Source organism: Mytilus edulis, chromosome 8, assembly GCF_963676685.1.
Source record: "Mytilus edulis chromosome 8, xbMytEdul2.2, whole genome shotgun sequence".
NCBI classification, from domain to species: Eukaryota; Metazoa; Mollusca; class Bivalvia; order Mytilida; family Mytilidae; genus Mytilus; species Mytilus edulis.
In genome coordinates this window covers 31,552,953-31,578,541 of record NC_092351.1, presented here as the reverse complement: position 1 = coordinate 31,578,541, position 25,589 = coordinate 31,552,953, and the positions used below count along the sequence as shown (strand labels likewise).

Genomic DNA, 25,589 nt, shown 5'->3' with positions numbered 1-25,589 from the left:
TCTTCATGCCTTATATATCATGTACTGTAGTACGCCGCTAGATTAAAACTGACGTGGAAAGGTAACACATGCCCACCGAAAGCTCTTTTTTTTGAGAGCCCAGGTGGTCGTGTGGTCTAGCGGGACGGCTGCAGTGCAGGCGATTTGGTGTCACGATATCACAGTAGCATGGGTTCGAATCCCGGCGAGGGAAGAACCAAAAATTTGCGAAAGCAAATTTACAGATCTAACATTGTTGGGTTGATGTTTAGACGAGTTGTATATATATATATATATATATTAAATTGCACAAACAAATGTATTAAGATTGGCAAAATATTACTCCTTAATGCCGGCGTCACACATTGGCGTATAGACCGGCGTGCACCAGACGGACAGAGAAAATTGACAAAGTCGGTATACGTTAGTTGCACGCCTGATGAACGCTAAGCAATCGTTAAACGCGCGTTGCATAAGTTTGAAGTAAGTCGAAATGCAAAGGTATACGCTTGGCGAACACTATAACTCCAGGAAATGTTTAAGCAGCATCAAAATTTTCATTCAGCTCAAGCGTTTGTCTAACGTGTAACTATACGCTACACGCACGTTATACATACGCTACACGCGCGTTGAAAACGCTACAGATAAGTTTGAGACACGTTGAGGGCACGTTGTATACGCTTCAAGATCGTTCGACTTTGACTAGAACGTATGCTGATGTGTTTGTAACAAACACCCTATGATAAAACGTCACAGACACGCCGAAAGCACGGATTATCGTCCCAAATATAACCGGAACGCGTCTGAAATACATTGAAGAGACTTTTTTTCCTTCATATCGTGCATTCCATCTACGCTAGACAAACGCTAGGCATACGCCAACATACGTTACTTGAACGCTCGATAAACGCTTAGGTATGCTTCTCGTACGCCCAATACACGCTTAAAGCTCGTTGTGCACACGATACAGATATGATTGACAGGTTGAATGCCTCCAAAATTACTAGCGTATTGGCAGCGTACATGATTTTTTACCACGCCCGGCGTACGTCGGAGCTGTACGCTGATGTGTGACGCCGGTATTACCTTGAACGGGACAAGTAAAATCACTGAAATACGACTTAATACACAGGATTGACGTATAAGTGGTGAAATTAACCTATGAAATTAAGTTAATTCTTTACATTTATAGAAGCATTATAGATACAAAGATACTAAAAGACATTCAAAACTAGTAAGTAGAAGAAAACTGACAACCCCATTGCAAAAAAAAAAAACGCCACAAAAACAGAACACTATATGTCTACATTACCCCCACCAAGACGTTAGGACCTCAAAATAAATGTCTTAAAATGGTAATTATAAAGTATTTTCTATTCAATTATTTCGATAAGACTAGGACTGTTTACGCTTTTCATCATTATACTAGATATACATAGCGTTAAAAAAGAATGCTCCTAGTGATTTGTTGCAATTCAAATATGTATTGTCTGTTAAATGTATAAAACATGACTTAGTGAATCATCTAACATGTGTTAAAATGCATATTATCAAGTGTTTTAATTTTTTATTGCCGTTAAAAGAGCACATGAAAGACTTAATTATGTTGCATATAAATGTATGCACATGTCAACATTCAAGATATGTCATCGTTGATTTGTCATCTCAATTTTAATCTTGAGAGCTTCGACAACTTTTGAAATATTATAATTCACAATCTTAAAACACTTCAAAGAAAACTTCAAATTATCACTTAAGATATAAGATATACCTCAAAAGTTTTCATTTCACCACGATAAATACCGGGTCTTCATTTCTCTTCCATTGAATTTTGAGGGGATGGGCAGGGGTGAGTGATTATGCATGGGTATAGTAAAAGGTGTTGGTAGCGGAAGTCAGGAGGGATGAAATTGGGAGTCAGGACCGATAGCCAGGGAAAAGAGGAGTTACAAATAAGGCTATGCAGTAAAAGATGTTCGACCGATTTTCGCGTAGAAGTAAGGGAAGGGAAGAGGGAGTAAAAAAGGGGGGGGGGGTAAGGAGAAGGGGAGCGGGAAGTGGGATTGAATGTAGAGAAAAGCTGGGGAATTGGGGACAATCAGTCAATCTTTTTATTTTATTGTCGTTACTATCATTCAATATGTTATCAATATTATCACTGATATAATTTAAAGTATTAATATTAAAAAGAATAATATTTACAAAAAAATGTAATGTGAAGAAGAAAGAATGGTGTTAATTAGAACGAATTCGTCTGTCTCTATAATGTATATATTTACTTATTTACATTTGCTTTTTATTGATATTTCTATTTTCTATTTTTGTTGTTGTCTTGTTATCTCAGGTTTTCTTTGCTTGGTCATATATATGATGCTGTTCGTTATCTTAAGCGTACGGTTGTCTAATGGTTTCCTTTATAAACTTTGCTTGTTTGTGCAACTGCAACTTTTAAATTTACTTTTCCAAACATTATCTTTCACGCACATCTTAATTGAAATCATCCCTTTGTAAATTTTACGGACGCCATCACGAGTTGGTTGACCGTTATGGAATAACCGTTTCGCAAATGATATTGGATATGTTCCTTACGTCGTAACTACAATCCCCTTCCCCTTCATGAATGTGACCTTACTTATTAGACTGTTTACCGGATTTGTTATCACATAAGCAACACGGCGGGTGCCACATGTGGAGCAGGATCTGCTTACCCTTCCGGAGCACCTGAGATCACCCCTAGCTGTTGGTGGGGTTCGTGTTGCTTTTTCTATAGTTTTCTATGTTGTGTCATGTGTACTATTGTTTGTCTGTTTGTCTTTTTCATTTGTAGCCTTGACGTTGTCATTTTATTTTCGATTTATGAGTTTTTGACTGTCCCTCAGGTATCTTTCGTCCCTCTTTTTTAATTGCTATAAAGATTATGGATAGGCTAGCTATCAAAAATGGGGAAAAAAATGCATTGAATAATAGAGTCGTGGATTGATCGCAAATCAGAGAACTATATATATATATAAACGAGTCTAAATTGAAAAAGACGTTCAAACCTATGATTGCGTTGGATAAAACCGCAATTTTTATACGTGTGCATGTAAAACAAATTTTGTTGTAGAAGGGTCTAAAACAGCACAAACAACATTTTTCAAAAGACCAAAAAAGTGAAAAAGTATATTTAAACAAAACGCATGTGACTAACAGGTCGAACAACTGATGTTCTTTAACCCCGCTGATTGTCATTGGCGATTGCCAAAAAAATTTGATCACAAGATGTAACAAAATGGATCTTAATATAAATTTAATACTAAACAGAAATTTTTGTTTAACTTGTGGCCACGTTGTTATGCCACAAACACACGGTGCCAATATTTATTTAGTACACCAGATCCGGATTTCGACAATAAATGAGGGGGAGGACAGGAGGTACCCTTCTCCCTTCTCCCATCCCTCTTCTCCTTTCTCCCACCCCCGTTCTCCTTTCTTCCATTAGAATAAAACATCTCCTTTTGAGATATTTTTTCTTGAAATATTAGATCATTTTTTAAAAGGAGAGATATTTTATTTTTTCTCCTTTCTCAAACTTTTTCTCCTTTCTCCTTTCTCCCACCCCTTTCTCCTTTCTCCTACTCCCTTTCTCCCTGTCTCCCTTACCCCTGTCCTTCCCCTCATAAATGTCTCTTCAGTGATGTTAGGGATCGAAACGGTATTTGGAAGGCTTAGGCCGTATAAAAAGTACCCTCATTTTTAGAAAAAGTACCCTCATTTTATATATATATATGCATGTTAAAAAAAGGGACCTGAATGATAGTATTGTATCTTTTTATTGCACCTGCCACAGTTTTAATTAAGTGTGATGGAGGTTATACATCTGTGTTCAATTTTAGAGGTGCATGGGACCGATTCGAAGAAAAGATGCCGTGCAGTGATAATTGTTTTGCCGATTAAAAAAACTATTTAATATCGAAAGAATGATACTTCTTTCCGATCTTTAGTTTCCGCCTTTTCAGAAATGCTTTTATTTAATTTTTTGTAAAGTAATTTGGTTATCATTTTCCCACATAAATATAGGCCGAATTTATAAGTGTAAAACCAGACGTATATATTTCATTGTAGTATATATGTCTCTGGTAAAACTTAAAATTTTGAGTAGTTATCACTTACAAAAAAAAAAAAAGATTTTGCATTGCATAATGATAAACTGCGTATAAAAATTTTAATTAATAAACTTATTTTTGTAAGATAATCAACAAAAAACGGTAATTACGTAGTTCCGTGTGAACGCACTTCAAAGCCAGGGTTGTTAAATTACATTATGTTAAAGATTATCTCATATTACTTGAAATCATATCACAATACACAAACCAGATTAAAATTAGCGATCGTAAGTGGTCATGTCAGTGTAACGTTTGCGGTTCACCGATTGATGTATTGGCGCAGGTAGTCTAGAGTGGAATGTCTTCATGCTCGAGTGATCATCACAAGATTTGTTTACAGCCTGACAATGTTCCACTGTGTGTGAGCTTGACCACAAACCTGTACACAATGGCGAACGAAGAAAATGATGAAAGTTGGAATATAAAATTAAGGCAGGATACTGAACAGGAATTTTTCACCGAACTTGCGCTGCACGAAGCTGAACGTTGGATACAGGTGAGAATCCGAGGAAGTTAACTTGTCCAAAATTCATCAATGTTAGATTATGCCCTAGATTTCTTGACATAATTTGCCTTCGGCAGTAGAAATATTATTTTTTCAATGTTTACAAAATAAAGATGTTTTTATATTTCAGAGATTTGTGTAGTATAAATTTAATTTTAGATTATCGCTGGGTTATGCACGTGTAAGAATTGAAGCACGGTGTAGAAAACAAACTGCATAGGTACTGAAATGCAACATATAAATTTGATTCATCATTTTATGAATATGCTTGCAATTGTTTAAATGAAATTTCTTATGATTCATTTCAAAATTTACTATATTACCATGTATAATAATATATACGGAAAATAAAATACTTATGATATATCTTGCCATGGAAAAAATACAAGCTGTCGCCTTGGAATATAAAAAATAAATCCTTTACAATAACCTCAGACAATAACACTCTTGTATACACTTGAACTATAAAATTGAAAATAGTAGTTACACGTTTAGAATATGATATTTGTACACTTTAAGTCTGAGGAAACTAGTAATATATAAGAACCCTGAATTACACAGTGAGTGTAAAAATGCATTTTTGAAGACTATGAATGAAATAGCTAGAAATACAATGGACAAGTATAAAGGGGATCAAACCAGTAACCTGGATAACTGCCTAAAGGGGGGACTTTCTTTACAATGGGACTCTATACTATATAGTATTTTTGGAAAGTCCCTGAATAAAGACAAATACAGAAACCAGTAATGTTAAGATAATATCCTATCAAATTAAAAATAAAATGATATGCTCAATTGCAAAGAAAATGAAGGTGTACTTTTGTTTATACATAAATTCTTCATTCATATGGTATTGTTGACAGTTTCAAGTCAAGGCCAAATGTCACATCATAACATATATGTTTTTTGACACTTTGTATTTTACATCCATGGGGCCTAAGGGTGATCATGTGGTCAGTTTGAAACCTTGAACAAAAATTTTTACAAATATATTTACAAATATTTTATTTTATTGGCACAAACACAATTACAATAATTGGCAAAGGCCCATATTTCAGTACAAACAGAACACCTAGTTAGTTCATGTACTTATACATGTAAGTAACTGTTTTTCCTTAATGTTCCATTATCCCTCTTTTTAATTATATAATCAGATAATGTTGTTTGGTAGTAACATACATTGTACATGTACGAAAAACAACTCTCTATTTAAAATAAAATGCAGAATTTGGACTTTGAAAAAAATAGGGTGGGAGACAACATACAAGTGGCACAAAGTATATGCCTCTATATAGTATATAGTACTCTAAGGTGTAGCTCTTTGAAATGATCTGATAGGATTTAACTGTACCTTTCTATGAAATATTTTTTTTGGATAATGGTTACTGAAAATTTTGCATGCTTCATCCATATAGTCAGAGACTGCTTCTAATAAATGACATGTTATTTCCGCGATCGATTGATAATTTAAGACAAATCTGCCTGCCCTGTGCAGAGTGTTGTCCCTCCTCAACCATATAGTATAATACATGTATGTGTCATACAGTACACTATACCCAGTGGTGGATCCAGGGGGGTCCATGGGTTGAAATCCCCCTCTTTTTGGGACATCAATGCATTTGGATGGGGACGTATGGTTGGAACCCCCTCTTTTTGGGACGATCAATGCTTTTGGATGAGGTCATATGGTTGGAACCCCCCCTTTTTATCCTGGTTTGGTAATCCCCCTTTTTAAAGTGGTTGGATACACCCCTGATACCAGTACAATTAGTCTTCTAGAAAAAGAGCAGGTAGATGCAATCTAGTTTACATTTTAGATAACCTTCTTAATCATAGGATTAAAAAGTATATTAATATATATATATATAGATAAAAATGTGTGTAATTAGTCAAGTATGTGTTACAACTTTGAATATTGAAACCCATCTATAATGTTAAATATTGCCTGTAGCTCTTTCATAAGATGTTTTTTTTTGAAAATATTTTAACATTTGGTTGCTAATTATAATTGTCTCATTGATTGACAGAGTAACATCCTCTTTAATTTACATGAACATTGAGGATAATGAAGGCTTTGTCTTTACCCCATCTGGTTGTTTACATACTAAAAGTACATCACAAATTATAGATTCATGATATCATCAGATTCTAAAACAATATGTACATGTAATATAAACTGGACCCCTGTCAAGTTCACTTATTGCTATATAACACTTGGTCTGGAGATTTAGATGGAAATTAGCAGACTAGTTTAATTCTGAGTGGCATGCGAAATTGGATTTTGGGTTTTAAATAATTTAAAGAAAATCTTCTGTCTCTGCTGGGCAGATTTTTAAGAGTCACTTTCCGGACCAAACTCCTATCATGATTATCTAAGTTTTCCAGGGATTGTATCCATTGTAGGTGACCCATCAATGAAAACTTGGTTAGTTGACATATTATATTGAAATAAAATTCATTTCACTGCAATCTTAGTTGAAGGTCAGAATGGCCTTTACCATGTTTACTGTCAAAAAAAAATCATAGGTAGTAAAGCAAGAAACATATTTTTTTTGGCCTAACAAATAATGCCCAATACACATTACTAGTAAAGTATTGCTGACATGCAAAGGTGTTAATAATCTCTGTTTTTCAAATAAAAAAGAGAAGGAATTTGTGTATTTTGTAGCTTAAATGTATTGGTTTACTTCACTTCAAAGGGGAGCATTGTTAATTTGTAAATACTTATGTCAACAAAATAGAAGAATGTATACAGAGTTTACTGACTTGAACATACTTTATTTACAAAGTTAAGATAGGACCATAGTTGTTTGATAAACAAACAGATTACTATATCTAGGGTGATTTGGTAAATAGGTATAATTTGTAGATAATACAAAATTACTTTGTTTAATCAGGCTTCACATAATCTGTGAAGATAAACAATCAAATTAGTTGAATTTCATATAAATTTCAGAAAGTCTGTTTTAAATTTACCGATTACTAACTAGATTTTAAATTCATATACATGTACTAAATTTTGTTTTTAAAATATTCAAATATATATCAATTTAATAGACTTATTACCATGATTACTTAAAAAAAAACAATTTATTATTTATAAGATAACTTAAAATTTTTTATGAAATACATATTTATGATGAATTGAAAATGAATATTTTCTGCTTCACAAAATTCAGGAAACGATTGTGTTCCAAAGTGAAAAAGTGAAAATAAGTAAACATGCATACATAGAAACAGATAATAATGAATACCAGTAGGTAATTCTCCTGCCCCCCGATATCCCCTAAAATATATCATGATCATGTGAAATCTAGGCATTTTTGCCATTTGGATGCACTGAAAGCAATTTCTTTAGGCTAGCTGACTTCTGACAATGATACAGGTTAGATTGTGGGAAGTAACAGAGAATAAACAATTTAAACATGCAGTCCTTGTACCCTAGAATCTTTCTGAGGGGTGGGATGGATAATGTGAAAAGATGGGGGTCTTCTTTTTTGATTGATTGGCTGTTGCTTCAGCTTAATGCGCACATGGCATCTTATATTATTTGTTAAATATTATGTATGCCTTTTCCCAAAATCGACCTGATTTTTCAACAATTTCATCTATTCTGGTACCCTCTGCCCATTTTATTATAGCTGGCAAAACCATTATTTCCAGTGGCAATCTAATTATTTTCCACCCTATCCTGACTCTGTCATCCAAAACTGAGGGTCAACAATTATCCAACAACCCCATCAAATGACTTTATTAAACACATCATTACACATGGGCATTGATTATTTATTTTTCTTGGAAATTTACTTCTGTTTATTGCTTTTTGAGGAGTCCATAGGCAGACTGATGCATAAGGCAAAGTTTCTGCCTCTGTAACTACAAAACACCAATAGTTTCCAGTGGCAATAGATAAAGGAAGATGTGGTATGAGTGCCATTGAGACAACTCTCCATCCAAGTCACAATTTGTAAAAGTAAACCATTATAGGTCAAGGTACAGTCTTCAACACCGAGCCTAGGCTCACATCAAACAGCAAGCTATAAAGGGCCCCAAAAATTACTAGTGTAAAACCATTCAAACTGGAAAACCAACAGTCTCATCTATATAAAAATGAGAAACGTATGAATCACATAAACAGACAACACGACAACTGAACATCAGATTCCTGACTTAGAACATGTGCAAACAATTGCAGTGGGATTAGATGTTTAATGGTACCAAATCTTCTCCCTTTTCCACATTTTCTGCCCTTCAATTCTATCTTCGGACTTTACAGAACCAATGCTCTTGTCCAGAATATACCTTCAATCAATCAACCCCAATGCTCTTGTCCAGAATATACCTTCAATCAATCAACCCCAATGCTCTTGTCCAGAATATACCTACAATCAATCAACCAATCTGTCATTTTAATACATTTATATGATATTGCTGGATTATAAGGTTGATAATGCTATTGACAATGAGTTTTAGTTATGTTAATAATTTGTTTGATTTCCTCTGACATATTGTTGGTTACCATGAACATTTAGTTTAACTTCAATTACGGCATGTCAAATCAATATTGGGGACAGATAACCCAAATAGAAATTTAATTATAACTTCAGATTTAAATTTACAGTGCTGATAATACTAAGATTAATTGTACTAAGCTGTGACAATTTTCACATAATACTTTAACTTGAATTAAAGTCAATAATTTCCTCAGATTATCACTGACTTATTGTTACAGATAATCTCTGCTTAATACCTGTTGAAAATATAATCACAACCACTCTTGCAAAAAATTATTTGTAAATATTTCTTTTGGTTAGTCAGCAGATATATAATATACCAGGTATAATTGAATTTACAAGAATCAGACTGTTTTTTAGAAGATGTTTATATTATAAGGCTAGGATTACAAAATGTACTTTCATATATATTTTAGAGAATTATATTTTCATTCAATTAGATTATGAGGAAGTGTTTTTGATTAACAAATTGCAAAGAATTTATTTGAAGTGTAACTTTGAAGAGTTAGCAATTTCACATGGTGAAAATTGAGCTTATAAGAAAATGAAGAAAATGTGTAGCATTTATCCAAAAATATAATAAGGAAGCTTCAAGGAGGTCAAACTTAAATGCTGGTACATTATAGTAACAACTTTGACTGTTCAATGTTCTTAAATATACTCATAAAACAGCCTCAGTGGTCTGTTTGTGCACATAGCATAGTTAGGGTGCTCCAATTGATTGCAATTGTAAGTCCCTATTGTCATGATGGTCAAACTAATAAAAGGCTTAAAAATGTATTTGCTTTCTGACAAGCATGCAGCATTTAGGAGAAATTGTGAAGACTTGTTTGTTCTCCTCGAGAATTTGTGTCTTGGTTAAAAAACCTGTGATTTCTTGGAGAGTGGTCATCATTTTAGTTAGCACATTGAAAATACAACTGAGCATAATACATCTACTAGTACATACATTGTAGCAGTGTTTATTTTTCTATTTTCATATTGCTAAATTAGAATGACCCTGTCCTGAAGGTTGACAGGTTACAGAGTGCATATCAAATATCCCTTTGGTATTTGTCAGGTTCTCTAGACTTATAATCAAGTTATTCAAGTTTTTTTTATAAACAAAGTTTGCTATTTCATTGGATGATAGCAATCCATCTGTCCATACCTTCTGATTTTATATCAGTCAGTTCATTTACAATACATCAGGATCCAATCTTGAGACCTGTTTTATAAGCCTACATTAATTTTAACCAAATATGGTCATGCATGTTTATTGATTTGATTGTTGTTAACTAACAAGTCCAGTGGCAAGTACTTTAAATGATGCTTATTCAGAACAAAACATGTAGAGACTCATTTATAAGAAAAATATTATTCAAAATACAGGCCCAGCTGTTTATTATAAAGGGATCATAAAGGTTAAAAGTATTTGATCATGTTGATGATTTGCATACTGAAAAACTCTATATCATGTACACTGTAACAATGAGCATTAACTTGCAATGAATAGAAAGCAAGTTATGTGTAAAATGTAAATGAAACCATAAGACCTTTTATATTTCTGATGGTGTCATGATTATTTCTACTACTATATATACATGCAGTGTCATGTCACTATCGTCATGATGGGAACATATTTTGCTTATGATACAGAATGGATTTTGGCTCAATGTTGAAGGTCATATCGTGGCCTATAGATGTTTAACATTTTTGTCATTTGGTCACTGATCAATATCTCATTAGCAATCTTTCAACATCTCCATAGGTTTATCATATGACGTTGAAATAGCATTGAGTGTTAATCTTTTATAAAACTTCATTTGGAAAAAGACAGAAATTTCATTTGTTGCAGGGTTACCAATTTTTATGTTGTTAAACTTTTCATTCATTGAAAAGCCTGTGGTTTCTGCTTCATTTACATTAGTTTTCCAAGACAAATATATAGTTTTGTTCACAACAATATTTACAATATATATATGCTTTTGTAACTCTTCACCAGAACTAACAGCTGAGAGATTGATGTTGTAAAATGCAGCTTGGATAATTTACAAGTAGAAAAGTTTGGTGCTGATCGTATATATACATCAGATGATGTAAAAAACATGCACAGGCAATTAAAACGTGTGTGCAAATGAGTAAAACATATTGATTCAAGTACTGCATTACAACTAATGAAAGTCTGAATGAAAGGAATTTATTCATAAGAACAATTACTAGTATATGTGTTAGTGAAATGTATCTAATGTAATTAGATGATGGTTATGAATGGAATAGCCTGAATTTGATATGAATGAATTATGTGGTTTATGAGATAAATTGAGAATGGAAATGGGGAATATGTCAAAGAAGCTACCAAAGGGTCTCCCACACAGCAGGGAAATTCCACACTCAGGAAAATTCCACAATCCGCACACCTAAACATGCTAAACAAGTTGCTTTCTTTAAAAAAAGAAATGCAATCGTAAACCCAAATGCTTGTTTGGCATTATATATATATTAGATAATTGTTTAATAAAGATGTATTGTCTTATATTACTTTTGTTGTGCATAAGAATTAGAAACATGACTATCATAATACTAGCAGTGTATCAAACATGCTGAACACACTAAACTGGCCTATTTTAACACAACGCAGACTGCGTGCACGCCTGGTTATGATGTACAAGATCACACATCATTTTTTTGCTATACCATCTAGCACAATTCTCATCCCATCAGACTCAAGAACCAGAAAACATCATTTTCACACCTGAACACGTTAAGGGCACATTGCATACAAAAATACTCGTCGCCTTAAAGCTTTCATTTAGGAAAAGAAGTCCGATACGGGTGAAACTTCATCAAACCTACAGAAGATATTACACCCTCTCTAACCATGCAACATGGGACTAGACATAGAAGTACAGGAACTACTCACATTAGTTTGAGCTGTACAAGACTCTACAAAAATATCCCGCCTGCCTCAAAGGTGCATATAAAATCGACCATGGTCCAGCACTAATGATACAAATACCAACCAGAGTTACAATGACGTGGTAGTAAGTCTTTAAAGGCCACCGAGCGGCCTCCAAAAATGAAAAAAAAACTACTATTTAGTCGGCTATTAAATGCCCCGACCATTAAGATTTAAAAACAAAAATCAAACAAAACTAAACAGCCTTATTGATAACAAAATAATTTACGAAAACAACTTGACCGACATGAATTATGAACAACAACCACTGTACTACATGTTTCTGGCTTTAGAATGGACATTGGCACATAAACAATGTGGTGGCCATAAACCCAACCCTCCCAAATGAACCAAACCTTAAGGACAACACATCGCAAGAAAAACCTGTAAAATATCAGTTGCAATTCGCGTCCCTAAAATTATGGGTACGGTGCACAATAATCACTTACATAAAAACAATAGACACAAATGACTGAAATAATCGCACTTACCGAAAGCTATTTCAAAGCTAGTGAACATGTAGACGAACCAGTGGACATAGACGGACTGGTAAACATGTAAACAGACGGGCGAATGTGACAGACTTATTGACAAACATTCACATATAGACAGACCTGCAGTTGGGAATGTAGGAAGACCAGGAGAAACGCTAAGGTACGCTTTACGCACACCCAATACACGCTTTAAGCTCGTTGTGCACACGATACAGATATGATTGACAGGTTGAATGCATCAAAATTACTAGCGTTTTGGTAGCGTGCATGATTTTTTTTACCTCGGCCGACGTACGTCGGATCTATACGTTGATGTGTGAAGCCGGTATTACATTATTCAAACCACTAAACAGGCTTCTTTAAGTATTCCAGTTTTCCATCTGAATAAAGATGATTAATAACTGGTGCATGCGTGGCCTATTTATTAAAAAGAACTAGTTAATATTTTAGTTATATACAAAACGGTGCAGAGAACAGATGTAGTGATTAAAACTATGTACAGGAGATGAAGATTTTTAAATGATAGTGGAGAGAACAGCATATGTAAGCTGATCTCTGAAAGAGTCGACTGTCTGTGTATTTACCACTGCGGTTGGTAAAAGATTCCATTGAGTTATTGTTATGTATATGGGAAAAATGAAAATCTGTACGAGTCTTTTGATGTATAAATGTGTCTGAAGGTGTGAAAATGATGTTTTCTGGTTCTTGAGTCTGATGGGATGAGAATTGTGCTAGATGGTATAGCAAAAAAATGATGTGTGATCTTGTACATCATAACCAGGCGTGCACGCAGTCTGCGTTGTGTTAAAATAGGCCAGTTTAGTGTGTTCAGCATGTTTGATACACTGCTAGTATTATGATAGTCATGTTTCTAATTCTTATGCACAACAAAAGTAATATAAGACAATACATCTTTATTAAACAATTATCTAATATATATATAATGCCAAACATTTAGGAAAAGAAGTCCGATACGGGTGAAACTTCATCAAACCTACAGAAGATATTACACCCTCTCTAACCATGCAACATGGGACTAGACATAGAAGTACAGGAACTACTCACATTAGTTTGAGCTGTACAAGACTCTACAAAAATATCCCGCCTGCCTCAAAGGTGCATATAAAATCGACCATTTTGTTAATTTTCTTTTTTGACTGATTGTTTTACATTGTCAATTCGGGGCCTTTTATAGCCGACTATGCGGTACGTGCTTTGCCTGTTGTTGAATGCCGTACGGTGACCCATAGTTTGTATTTCTGTGTTATTTTGGTTTCTTGCAGATAGTTGTCTCATTGACACCAAACCCGATATCTTCTTTTTTTATATTCGATATCTTATCGCCGACCTGGTTAAGTCTGCTAAAAATGCATGCATGATTCATTTTTAGGTTATCAGTCGTAATTAAAGTGGCACATTTAATTCGTTGTTTCATTGCTTGAAGTATCATTTCTTACATCTGCATGGTCAAATGTGTATTTTTTTTAAATAAATTTTAGATTTAAATTTCAGTCACGGTTATTTTTTCCCCCTTCATATTGAATATCTATACTTATCAGTCGCATTTTAATGACGAAAAGGATTCAGAGGTTATTAAAAAAAAGTAAATAATGCTGCAATATTTAAACAAAGAAAATAACTTTAAATTTGCAATATTAATGAAAATAAATACGGACATAACTTTCATAATTAATTTTAACGTTATTTTCAATAAACGATTTTTTTTAAAATCCTCCTTTTTACACCTATTTGAGGCACGAATTTATGATTTTATTTCCATGTCCTTGGTCTATCCTAGACGTAAAATTTCAAAAAGTGCTAATACTTTTTTTAAAGATATTATTTTTAATTGTTCTCGTTCAAAATATTTTATTTTTTCATATTCAATATCTATTTAATTTTATTTTTAATAACCATTTTTTTTTATTAAAGTTGCAATATTTAACCCAAAAAAATAACTGTAATTTAATCATATGCAAGAAAGACTTCCCTTTAATTTCAGTATAAACAAATAAATAGCTTGCTTTTTACAACATGTACATCTTCACTAAGCGTAAAATCTGAAATAAAATGCTACTAAAACTCTTTCTAAAGATTTTATTTTTAATTATTCTCGTTCAGAATATAACATTGTATAAAGCGCATTGTTTACATGAAATCTTATCTCATATCTAAACACAGCTGGTTACATCGTTTGACTAATTAAAATACTACGCATGTAGGTTAATATTAGCAGCTTGTAATCGTGTGCAAGAAAATATTATATCATAATAAATTTCAGATCATACGTAAAATATCTCTATAGCAACTTAAGATGCTAATGCATATTCAACAGATTTGTAAGCTATTGCGCATGCATTTGAAAGGTGGTCATAGCTATTGCGCATGTATTTGAAAGGTGGTCATAGAAAGACCAGAAGTGTTCCGACTAACAACCGGTGTTCCGAAAGACTACATCACTCGTCCAATATATACTGCGTAAACCCTCAGGGGTTTACGCAATAAAATATAAAGATGAGAATCTCATTAAAAATCAGATATTCTTTTTCTCAATGGTATAATCAAAATTTGGTTAATTAAATGAAGGCGAATAAGATGTTTAGCTAGCTAGTGGTTCTATGAAGGCTTCAATGTAATGTTTAGGGTTGGTTGAGATGAAGATTTTTTCATGTTCAAAATTTGGCCTGACTGTCTCATACTTAATATACACAAGCATTTGATATATAAATATATTAGCTGAGGATCATATTTTTTAACTGTTGTAAGAGTGAGAACATGTTGAAGGCCGTATGGTGGCCTATAGTTGTTAATTTCAGTGTCATTTTGGTCTCTTGTGGAGAGTTGTCTCATTGGCAATCATACCACATCTTCTTTTTTATATATCTGGTTGATGTACTTATACAAACATTCCTTATTTCAAAATACAAAATGTAGAGTGCTACAAGCTAATTTTTACAGTAATTTCAAAAAGAATTCCAATCAACAATATACAAGTTGTATTCTCTAGGTATATATGTATACATGTTTTAAATCTTATCAAATGTTTTGTTGTTTTAAATCTTTGAATTTTCTGGACACTGGTCAAATTATTTAAATTAAATTTTATATAGACACCACTTTAAACTGTTAAAGACAGTTTAGTTGACCTCTAGATAGCTTTGGGTCTTTTATTTGTGTAAATGGAATGCTGTTTCATATCTTATTTAACAGTTTAAATTCCTTTTATTCATATATTTTAAATATTAATATGCATAGAGGTGGTCATGAAAAGTTATCAATTATCAATTAATTTACTGTTGTCATTTGTTAAAGAACATTGTATAGGTGACAAAACTAAATAGTTCTGTTAAATGTCAGTATATATATTTGTTTTGTATGCTAATGTGACACCAGATGTTTTACTGAGGTCATATCAGTTATTGTTTACACTATGATCAATTAAATTTAGGTTGTGATTTAATATTATTATCTTTGTGTATTCAATATTCAATTTATATACATTATGTGACATCTTGTATTAAATCAATTATTATCATGATTATTAGAAATTTAAAAAGCAAAGAGTGTCCAATGATTCAGCCTATAGAAATCAAATTAGTGTTGCTCAGAAGTCCTAAATTTCATGTCAATATTACACATGATCGTTTTTTTCTTTCTTTTTTCCTCTTCAACTCTTTTAATACAAGTATGTCACACAAAACTTATAAATTTAGGACATTTTTCTAGTCTTTTCTTTTAAAATCTTTTCTACCATCACTAATACCTAATAATCATGATTTACCTTAAAAGGGAGATAACTCCAACTTTTTTTTTTGTCTTTACAGGCTGTGACAAGAAAGAAATTCGAATACCCAGATGATTTTAGAAAATCCTTAGAGAATGGGGTACTGTTGTGTGAGTAAGTGTCACTTATATAAAATAAATAATAAGGTATAAAAAAGAAGATTTGGTATGATTGCCATTGAGACAACTGTCCACAAGAGACCAAAATGACACAGAAATTAACAACTATAGGTCACAGTACTGCCTTCAACAATGAGCAAAGGACATACATCATAGTCTGCTATAAAAGGCCCCGAAATGACATGTCAAACGAGAAAAACTAATGACCTTATTTATGTAAAAAAATAAGGTATACATTTTTGATAGACTAAAGAAGTCCCAACATTTAGCATTATTTTATCTAGCATTTGTGTAAAGTTGTCTTGATTTCTCTGCTTTTACTGATGGACAAACTCTTGATTAGTCTTGAAATACTGGCAGTTCATACGAAATAGTGTAAGAGACTGATTAAAGTCTTAACTGTACTTTGATGTCCTGAATATTCACTAGGTTTGTTATAATTTGTGGTATAGCATAGGGTCTTCCCTGAGCATTAATTATTGACTGGTCCAAATTGAATATAACTACAGAAGAATACATGGATATAAAGAATTAGTTTCATGAATAAACTTTAGACCCAATGGAAGCTCAAAAAGAAGATGTGGTATGATTGCCAATGAGACAACTCTCTGGGACACAAGAGACCAAATGACACATACACAGGTATAGGTCACTGTATGGCCTTTAAAAATGAGCAAAGCCCATATCGCATAGTAAGTTATAAAACAACTGATGTTCTTAATGAATGCTTTAATTTTGCTTTGATTCTTTCTGCAAACTTTAAAATGTGTATACATTTTGCATATTTTCGAGAATTATATTTCATGTAAATATGTACTTATAGTCCTTATTATAAAAGTCCTATATAAAAGTGATATCAAACATTTACTTTATAATAATATTCTGTAATATCATCATAATTCTCATATGTCAAACTTCAACCTTCTATAAACATACAATAATAAAGTATGATTCATAGACATTAAACCGATAAGATGCATGTGGACAATTTCTATAGGGTATTTCATGGGTGCATGCACATACTTCACAATACAGTTGGTGTCTCATTTGGGTATTATAATATCAGATCTACTTGAATACATAATCAAGTACATTTTGTAATAACATAATAAGACAATCATTTTATGTACAAATGAAAATGTTTATATGATAGTCATACTTTAAACCACATGCCTATAATTTGAAAATTACAAAATAGCATGTGAAAAATGTAAAATCACAAAAATACTGAACTCCTAGGAAAGTTCAATCGGAAAGTCCCAAATCACATGGCAAAATCAAATGATAAAACACATCAAACAAATGGATAACAACTATCATATTCCTGACTTGGTACAGGCATTTTCAAATGTAGAATTTGATAGGTTCAAAGGTTAGCTTCATATTTAGATACAGAATTATTTTTTTGAAAATCCGAGCAATATTTTAAGCAATTCTTGTTTACTTGAAGGTTGTTGAACAATTTGAAGACAGGGTCAGTTAAAAGAATTAACAAGCTGCCCACACCTTTGGCTGGATTGGTAAGTATTGTTGTAAGCCCATAAACGTATCCTGTTAAAAAGTGTCCACTTGGACACTTTTCCCCAGAAAAGGTATACATTGTGTATTTGAATGTGTCAAATGCTGTAAAAAAGTGTCTATTCAATCAGACATAATTTCATGTTAAATACTATTAAATTATGTCCTGTATATATTGATTGTCAATATGAGGACACTTTTTCAAAGTTAGGTGTCCTTCAAAGGGAGATAATACAAAAATGTTGCTGAAATGTTTTAGCTATATTTGATTTTGTTTTACTAAAACAAACCAATTTAGAACCAGTTATAATTTGATATAAACAGATATTGAAGGTAGAATTGAGAATGGAAATTGGGAATGTGTCAAAGAGACAACAACCCGACAAAAGAGCAGAACACATCACATGTAAGATATTACCCTTAAAACTCACAACTTACAACTCCTGTTAGTGCTGTGTGGTTCATATGGTGACAGTTGGAATTTATGTAGGATTTTAATTTTACACAGACATGTTGTTGGACTGTCACTCAATTCTATAGCTGTAGACCAAGAACAATTTTTGCTCAAGACTTCTTTCCTTTAAATTGGTTGCTGACCAAGATGAGGTCAAATTTCTAACTGTATTTTGTAAAAGATTTCAAATCATTATCCTCACTAGCTGACAACCTTCTTCTGGCCAGCTTAAGTACCATGGCTTGCTTTGCACCTATAAAAAGAAGCATAGCCAACTGAAATGAAAGAGTCTACGATTCCCCACCACACTTTATATATTTATTAACCAAACCAAATGTGTAAAACAACTCTTTACCAGATTTGTACCATCACATTTGCTTCTAAATATTTTGTGAAACACTATTTTTATGTAGAATTATTATATATAGTCATTATGTAATCTGTTTTCATATATAATATTTGATGTGTTTCATAGCGCAGCAGTAACACAATATGAATGTTTTAGATCAGATTTATTACATTGCTAAGATTCTACGATTTGGAGGATCTCTTGATTTCAAAGTTGATAAGTTTCAGTTGTTTAAAACAGGGAATAATATTTCAGAAGCTAAAATACATATACAATCAATATAAACAAATTTCATGAAGTGTGTCTTCCCAATTCTTCTGGTTGACTTTACATACATGAAATGAAGTATGAATATAAGTAACAAACAGCCTTTCCAAAGTATATATACTTATAATATTTTGAGCATTATGACTTAAGGTTAGGTTATATTGAGTTGTTTCCCCTTGAACATATTTTAAAGGAGGTTACAAGAGCGCAATTATTTGTAATGCATTTTCCATAGGACCCCAGTGGTATTCAAACATTTATTTCTTGAAGAATAAACAAACTACAAAAGAATGGGTAGCAGTTCCTGAGACTATAGATGTCAGCCTTTTATTACAGCAAAAAAAAAGTATATGGTCATGCGGCAAAAAGTGCCCAAAAATGCAGTTGTTATGGAAGCTTCCTAATTCTGCACTAAATTGGAAAGGCTAATTTTGAATGGATCCTCAGTTAATGAAATAATTCTATCTTCTACACATTGTGAATTATGAATTTAATTTTCACCAATTTTCAAACCTAAATGGATAAGCTTTCAAATAAAAAATAATTCCAACTTGCATCATCCAATCAGGAGCTTCAAAGTTTTTTTTTCTGAGTACCATCTTGGGGTAAAAAAGTTGCCAGTTGAATTTTAACAAATAATTGCGCTCTTGTAACCAGGAATCAGTATCTCCCTTACAAAATATATTGATAAAATGCTTTTGAATATCAATGTTTGACTTTGGTAGGCATCAATAGTTGTCTGGACCATACCTATAGATGTGAACTTTTAAAAATCAATATTTAAGGCATTCTGACTACTTTAAAAAATGAGAAAAAGCACTCATACAAGCACTGTTCCTTAATTATGTTGGCGTGTTTCTAGTTTTTTATGATATTTTCATAATGCAAAGATCTACCAAATATCATCTTAAAATCAATGTACCAGTATGCTTATTCCAGTTTAATACTTATTCAACATTGTTCAATAAGATAAACAACTACAAGAATTTATGATAACATCAGCATGTCAATGACCAGATAAAAATTCTTATGATGGAAATTACATCACAAATGTTCCATTTCAGCCCAGCTCAAGAATGTTGTTTAAATTATAGTAAAAATATGATCGATTGCTCCTGTCTATAATATATTCTAATGTTAAATTTTTGTTACTGCTTATTTTACATAAAATGTACATAAAATGTACTGTAAGTTTGATGACCTGAGGTTTACATTTTATTCAATTTATGAATTTCATGTTAAAGAAATTAAAGTTTTTTTCATTGAAAAAAAAATTAAGTTATCTCCCCTTAACCATTCAAATTATTTGTGTTGGCTGGAACATCATAGTATAAAACATAAAACAACTGAACTGAAATGAGGAGCAACTGATACGAACTGATTTTAATAATAATAATAAGATAGGTACGAAAAAATGTACATGTACGGTAGGACCACAAATATTGCAAATGCAAGTTACCCACTGTAGAGATGTATGTGTGTTTGATAGAGACAGAACAGATGTTTTGTTTCACTACAATTTATTAATTCTATCTGAATTATGACAGAAAATATGAATGATAACTTCTTTTTATAATGAGAACAAATGGGTTTTCATAGTTCTAAAACATATGCATACATTTTAAGGACACAAGATGTACATCAATTTTAAAGTTGTTTTATACAGTCTTCTATGAACCTATGTAACTGAAGCAGTAACCATAAAATGAAAATAACCAAAAACATCTAGAGATCTACATACAGTCTTGAACGTTAGGCATTTGTCTTTAAAATATGTATAGTCAAAGTAAAGTGACTCAAAGTAAAGTGACTCAAAGTAAAAGTACATTTCAAGTGCTGATAAATTGAAAACCTTTATATCATAGTGTGAACTAGATTTCAATTGATTGTTAGTAAAGAAGTTGCAGTTTTCTATAAAACTGTTGTCCCTGATGAAGGGGAGGCTATCAGGTTGCTTCAAAATTGAAAGATTATAGGATGGTGACCTCTATAAACTTACATTTGATCTTTGTTAAGTCAGAAAAAAGCTTAGCATATATATGCAAATATACTTAATATCTGAATAAAGTGAACTCATTTTCAACTTCTATTGACAGAAAATATTTTTGATATAAAGATAAAAGTAAACTCCTCAAAAATGTAGTTTTATTCACAAGATCCTTTTTGACTATTTTTGAAACCATTTTATACTTTTAAAAATCTGTCTAAATCAAACACTACCAACTTAACAAGTTAGCTTTTAATTTTCCTTTATGTATTTCAAAAACGTAATTAGAAATTTTCAAAGCTGTTAGAAGACAGAATATTAATAAAATATTTAAGTGTATCCATGTTTATTCTAGTGTTGATTTGTTAACCAGTTCAGGACAATTTAGAATAAGGCAGTATTATAAAGGTACTCATTTTAAAATATTTCATTTCCATGAAGACCAAGTGCCTGTATATAAATAATATTAAACCAATTAAACATTTTGATTTGACAAAAACTTAGCTGCTCTTCATGCAAAAAATTTTGGGGTATGAGTTTTGCTGAATATCATATGGTGATTCATAATAATATAGCTGTTTACGTCTATTTCTTTTTGTCGCTTGGTGGAAAGTTGTCTCATTGTCAATCACATCTTTTGATTTTCACATAGCTACAAAAAAAAACATTCTAATTCTTAACTAATTTTCTGCAAGTTGTCAATTCATGATTCAAATTGTTACAAAAAGAAAATATAAATAGTAGCTGTTGTCAGTGTTTGAATTACATTTTAAATATACCATGTGATAAAATTGAGAATGGAAATGGGGATATTATGTCAAAGAGACAACAACCCGATCAAAAAGCAGATAACAGCCAAAGGCCACCAATGAGACCATTTTAAATTTGATTTTGAATTTGTTTTTGTTTTTGCAGATCTCAAAAAATGACATTTCATATTTCATGATTTTTTTGTGTATATTTGTAAAGATTTAATTACAATCCTTAAATCTTTATTGAATTTTAAAGTTTGAAATTAAATGTGAAACTATCATCACTAAACTAATTGTATATTTTTCATAAAACTCTATACAGAATAGGGGTATAATTATTTAAGGTTTTTAATATACAAATCATTTGTCATTGTTTGTATATCATGGATTTTGTTGAAATTTTACGATTTGGAACACCTTTTATTATAACAGGTTAATATGTTCTTCAGTATATTTTATCTTGGAACCATTCATCATACATTAAGATCATTGCTTGTCCCTATTTTATTATAACATATCTCAGAATACATTAGAATTGAGTCTCCATACAAATTTTGTTTCTTTATTTAATAATATTGACAGTTAATCCACATAATTAGTTTGTAAGTTGTAGTTTGCATGTCCAGGATGGCACACCTAAATGTCTCATTGATGTAAAATTCAAGGTTGAATTCGTTTGGGGTGTTTCTTGGGGTCAAAGAACAAAAGCAGTCAAAACAGAGGAAAAACTTCCAGGAAATTAACAAAATAATAATTTTTGAGGAAATATAACATTTCTTTTAGGTTTTGAAAAATATGAGGTTACCAATAAACAGAAAGAAATACTTCTTGAGACAAGTTGTATTACAGCATATCATTTGTTAATAAAAGCCTAGGATAAAAAGTCATGAACTGCGTATTCCTTAACAAATAAATGACTGCATTTTTGTGTCGATTGACAATGCAACAATACATCATTCTTTTATGCACATGTCAATTATCGGAGATTTAAAAAATTTACATCAGATAGCGGAACTTGAAACTTCTAAGTAAATAGATTTTTTTTCACAAAAGTACAAAAGTAGACTGCATTTTTGACACCATGGACCATTAATTTAGTGCAAACACAGCTTGTTTATTTAAAAAAGATTTAAAAGGGTGGCCTTATCTGATATAATGAAGTTAAATTATTTTCAAATTCAAACTGCGTTTAAAAAAAAAGTAGGAGTTCTGTTTCTGTTTATAATAAGCACTATCCTTTTACAAAAGTTTATCATATGTATTCAAAAAATAAATTTGATTCAAGATTGTTTGTCATCTTTAATAATCATAGCAGATGTGGGTCTTAATACATGTTACTTCAATTGTTTCATTTAAGATTACATTTTTGCATAACTCTTTCCAGCTACCATCAAGAAAATTACTGACTCTGTGCTTTTGTGATAGCAGACTTGCATGCAGTGCAGTAGTATGGGTTGCTCTCTTCCTGTGCTGTCATCTGTCTTTCTTGAAGAACCAAATTTTATTTGAGAACATTTCAAACATGTTAATAGAGTGTGTTTGTTGGGGTCCAAAGACAAAAGCAGTCAAAATGATAAAAATAAATATAGACCATGCAACCTATTGTAAGCATAAGGATCTGATATGATTACGGATTATGTTGTGGCATAACATATACAACAGTAAGGTATTGTTTGCAATATGATTAAATATGGCAGAACTGTATCTATTAAATAGATATACATAACTATACAGAAAATACATTATTTTATTTTGATATGTTTTTAAATTGTTTATATTTCAGGACAATATTAATGTATTTCTCAATGCTTGCAAAAAGAACTTTGGACTGAAAGAGAATCAGCTGTTTGACCCCTGTGACCTTGAAGATTTATCCCAGAGAGCAATTTCACAGTAAGTTACTTGTCAGTTATAAGATGAAAAAAACTTGTTGAAAAGAAATTCACCAAAATATCTGGTTCACATGTAGATGCAATATATATCTTAATGTTTGCATTTATAACCTAAAAGCTTTTTGGTGATTATTTTTGGATAAGATTAAAAAAGGCTTCAACTCTTTATATAATAAGACTGTCAAAGTAATATCAAGTTGCTAGAGATTTTGATTATATTAAAACATTGCCTTATTTGAACAGCTTTAGTAAAAAGATATATCGTACTAAATTATGCACAATTTAACATGTAATAAAGCAAAAAAAGTACAGAATGCATCAACCTAACTTCTTAAAGTAGCATGCATAGACATTAAACGTCCAGTGTCAAATATAAAAAGCATATACAGGATGAAAAATGCATAAGAACCATGTTTGGTACAATACTAGCATCATCTGTTGTTACACTAAACTAGGCTCCATGCAGACCATTTTGTTCTAACAGTTAAATGCTGTGACATCCCCATAGAAAATGTTATTCGAATTCCAGTGAAATATTGTTGATTCCACTGACCCATTGGAATTCCACTGGTAAATTTTATAAAACTAAAAATTCCAGTGGCATTTTATTGGTGATTCCACTGGAATGACATTTGAAAGATTTACCACTGTAGTTCCACTGGAATACATTATACATGTATATGCATTTACAACTAGTCATGATCATGAAGTACAATGCTCAGTGCAGAGACATGGAAAACCAATTTGAAAGTTTTACACTAACTTGTAACAAGGTGATAATGCTAGCATGAGACTATACTGGGTTTTCTATAAAAAAAAATAGGAGAACTAAGGTTTGCTGATTGGTATAGATTTACAAACTATGTTTTCCATGAAAAACAATTCTGAGAATGCCATTCATTTCTTACCTGTACTATGGTATATAAAATTCTTTGCCAGTGGAAACCTAATTTGGAAAAACTTTGTTGAATTAAAAAAAAATTCTAGAACAATCTTGCATGTAAAGACCTTCACAATCTCACCTGGTGTTCTGATTGGCATTTAGACTATTAAATAAATCATTCAGACATTATAGAAAGTTGTATGTAAATTGACTGTTAAAACGACAATATTGACACTTTTTAGAACAACAGACTGATAACCACCCCATAGGAGGTCTCTTGGTTCTGTGTGATTATGACATCAAAGGTCATATATTCTGTGTAGACGGAACCAGGGTGTGATTGGACCTACTAATTAAATCGTGAATAATGTCTACCTTGTCCTTGATTGGTCAAATTGCTTAGGTCTAGCTATATTGAAAAGTTTGAATAATGACATTTCTATATTTGTAATAATGATTAACTTGAAATCGTTTGAAGTTTTTTGCTAGAAGTAAATTTCTTTGAATGGGGAAAATGTGGGGTCCAGATAAAGGGCAAACATTTTTCACTGTACATATCTTTTTGTAGTTTGATAATTATGGGGGAAAATGAATACATTAAATTGAATGACTGAGTGCAGAACATTTATAATTATGGTTGCTAGACTAAGTTAAGGGCTGTATAATTATTCCCCCGTATAGGTGGTTTCCCCTTTTGTAACCTCAGATTGAACTGTTGTGTAACTTTGTGTCATTTCACATCAAGAATTAGTCCTAATCAGGTTGTCCTTTAAGGTAGTTTGTATAATTTAAATGGTTTGGAGTGTTTGGTCAATGGCTTTGATAATTAGAGCATTAATAAGAGACTTTTGTGTTACATTTAAACTATTGTAGAATTTTTGTAAAGATTTGAATTACCTAATAACATGAATAATGAATATTGCATTCAATGGTAATTACATTTATAACAAGCACATTTCTGTAATCTATTATAGTGTATAATTTCAGCTTGAAGATGTTTTAATCATTT

General features: G+C 31.9%; 1 protein-coding gene across 2 annotated transcripts in view; it reads left to right on the top strand.

The window, feature by feature from the left end:
* Positions 1–4,236: 4,236 nt before the first annotated feature.
* The window catches only part of LOC139485372 (LIM domain only protein 7-like), a 71,651-nt gene continuing 50,298 nt past the window's right edge, over positions 4,237–25,589 (top strand). For both annotated transcript variants that reach the window (XM_071269809.1, XM_071269810.1), the window contains exons 1-4: positions 4,237–4,620; positions 16,400–16,473; positions 17,929–17,998; positions 23,589–23,698. In XM_071269809.1, the coding sequence (XP_071125910.1) occupies positions 4,423–4,620; positions 16,400–16,473; positions 17,929–17,998; positions 23,589–23,698 (452 nt within the window). In that variant the 5' untranslated portion in view covers positions 4,237–4,422. The remainder of the gene's footprint in view (positions 4,621–16,399; positions 16,474–17,928; positions 17,999–23,588; positions 23,699–25,589) is intronic.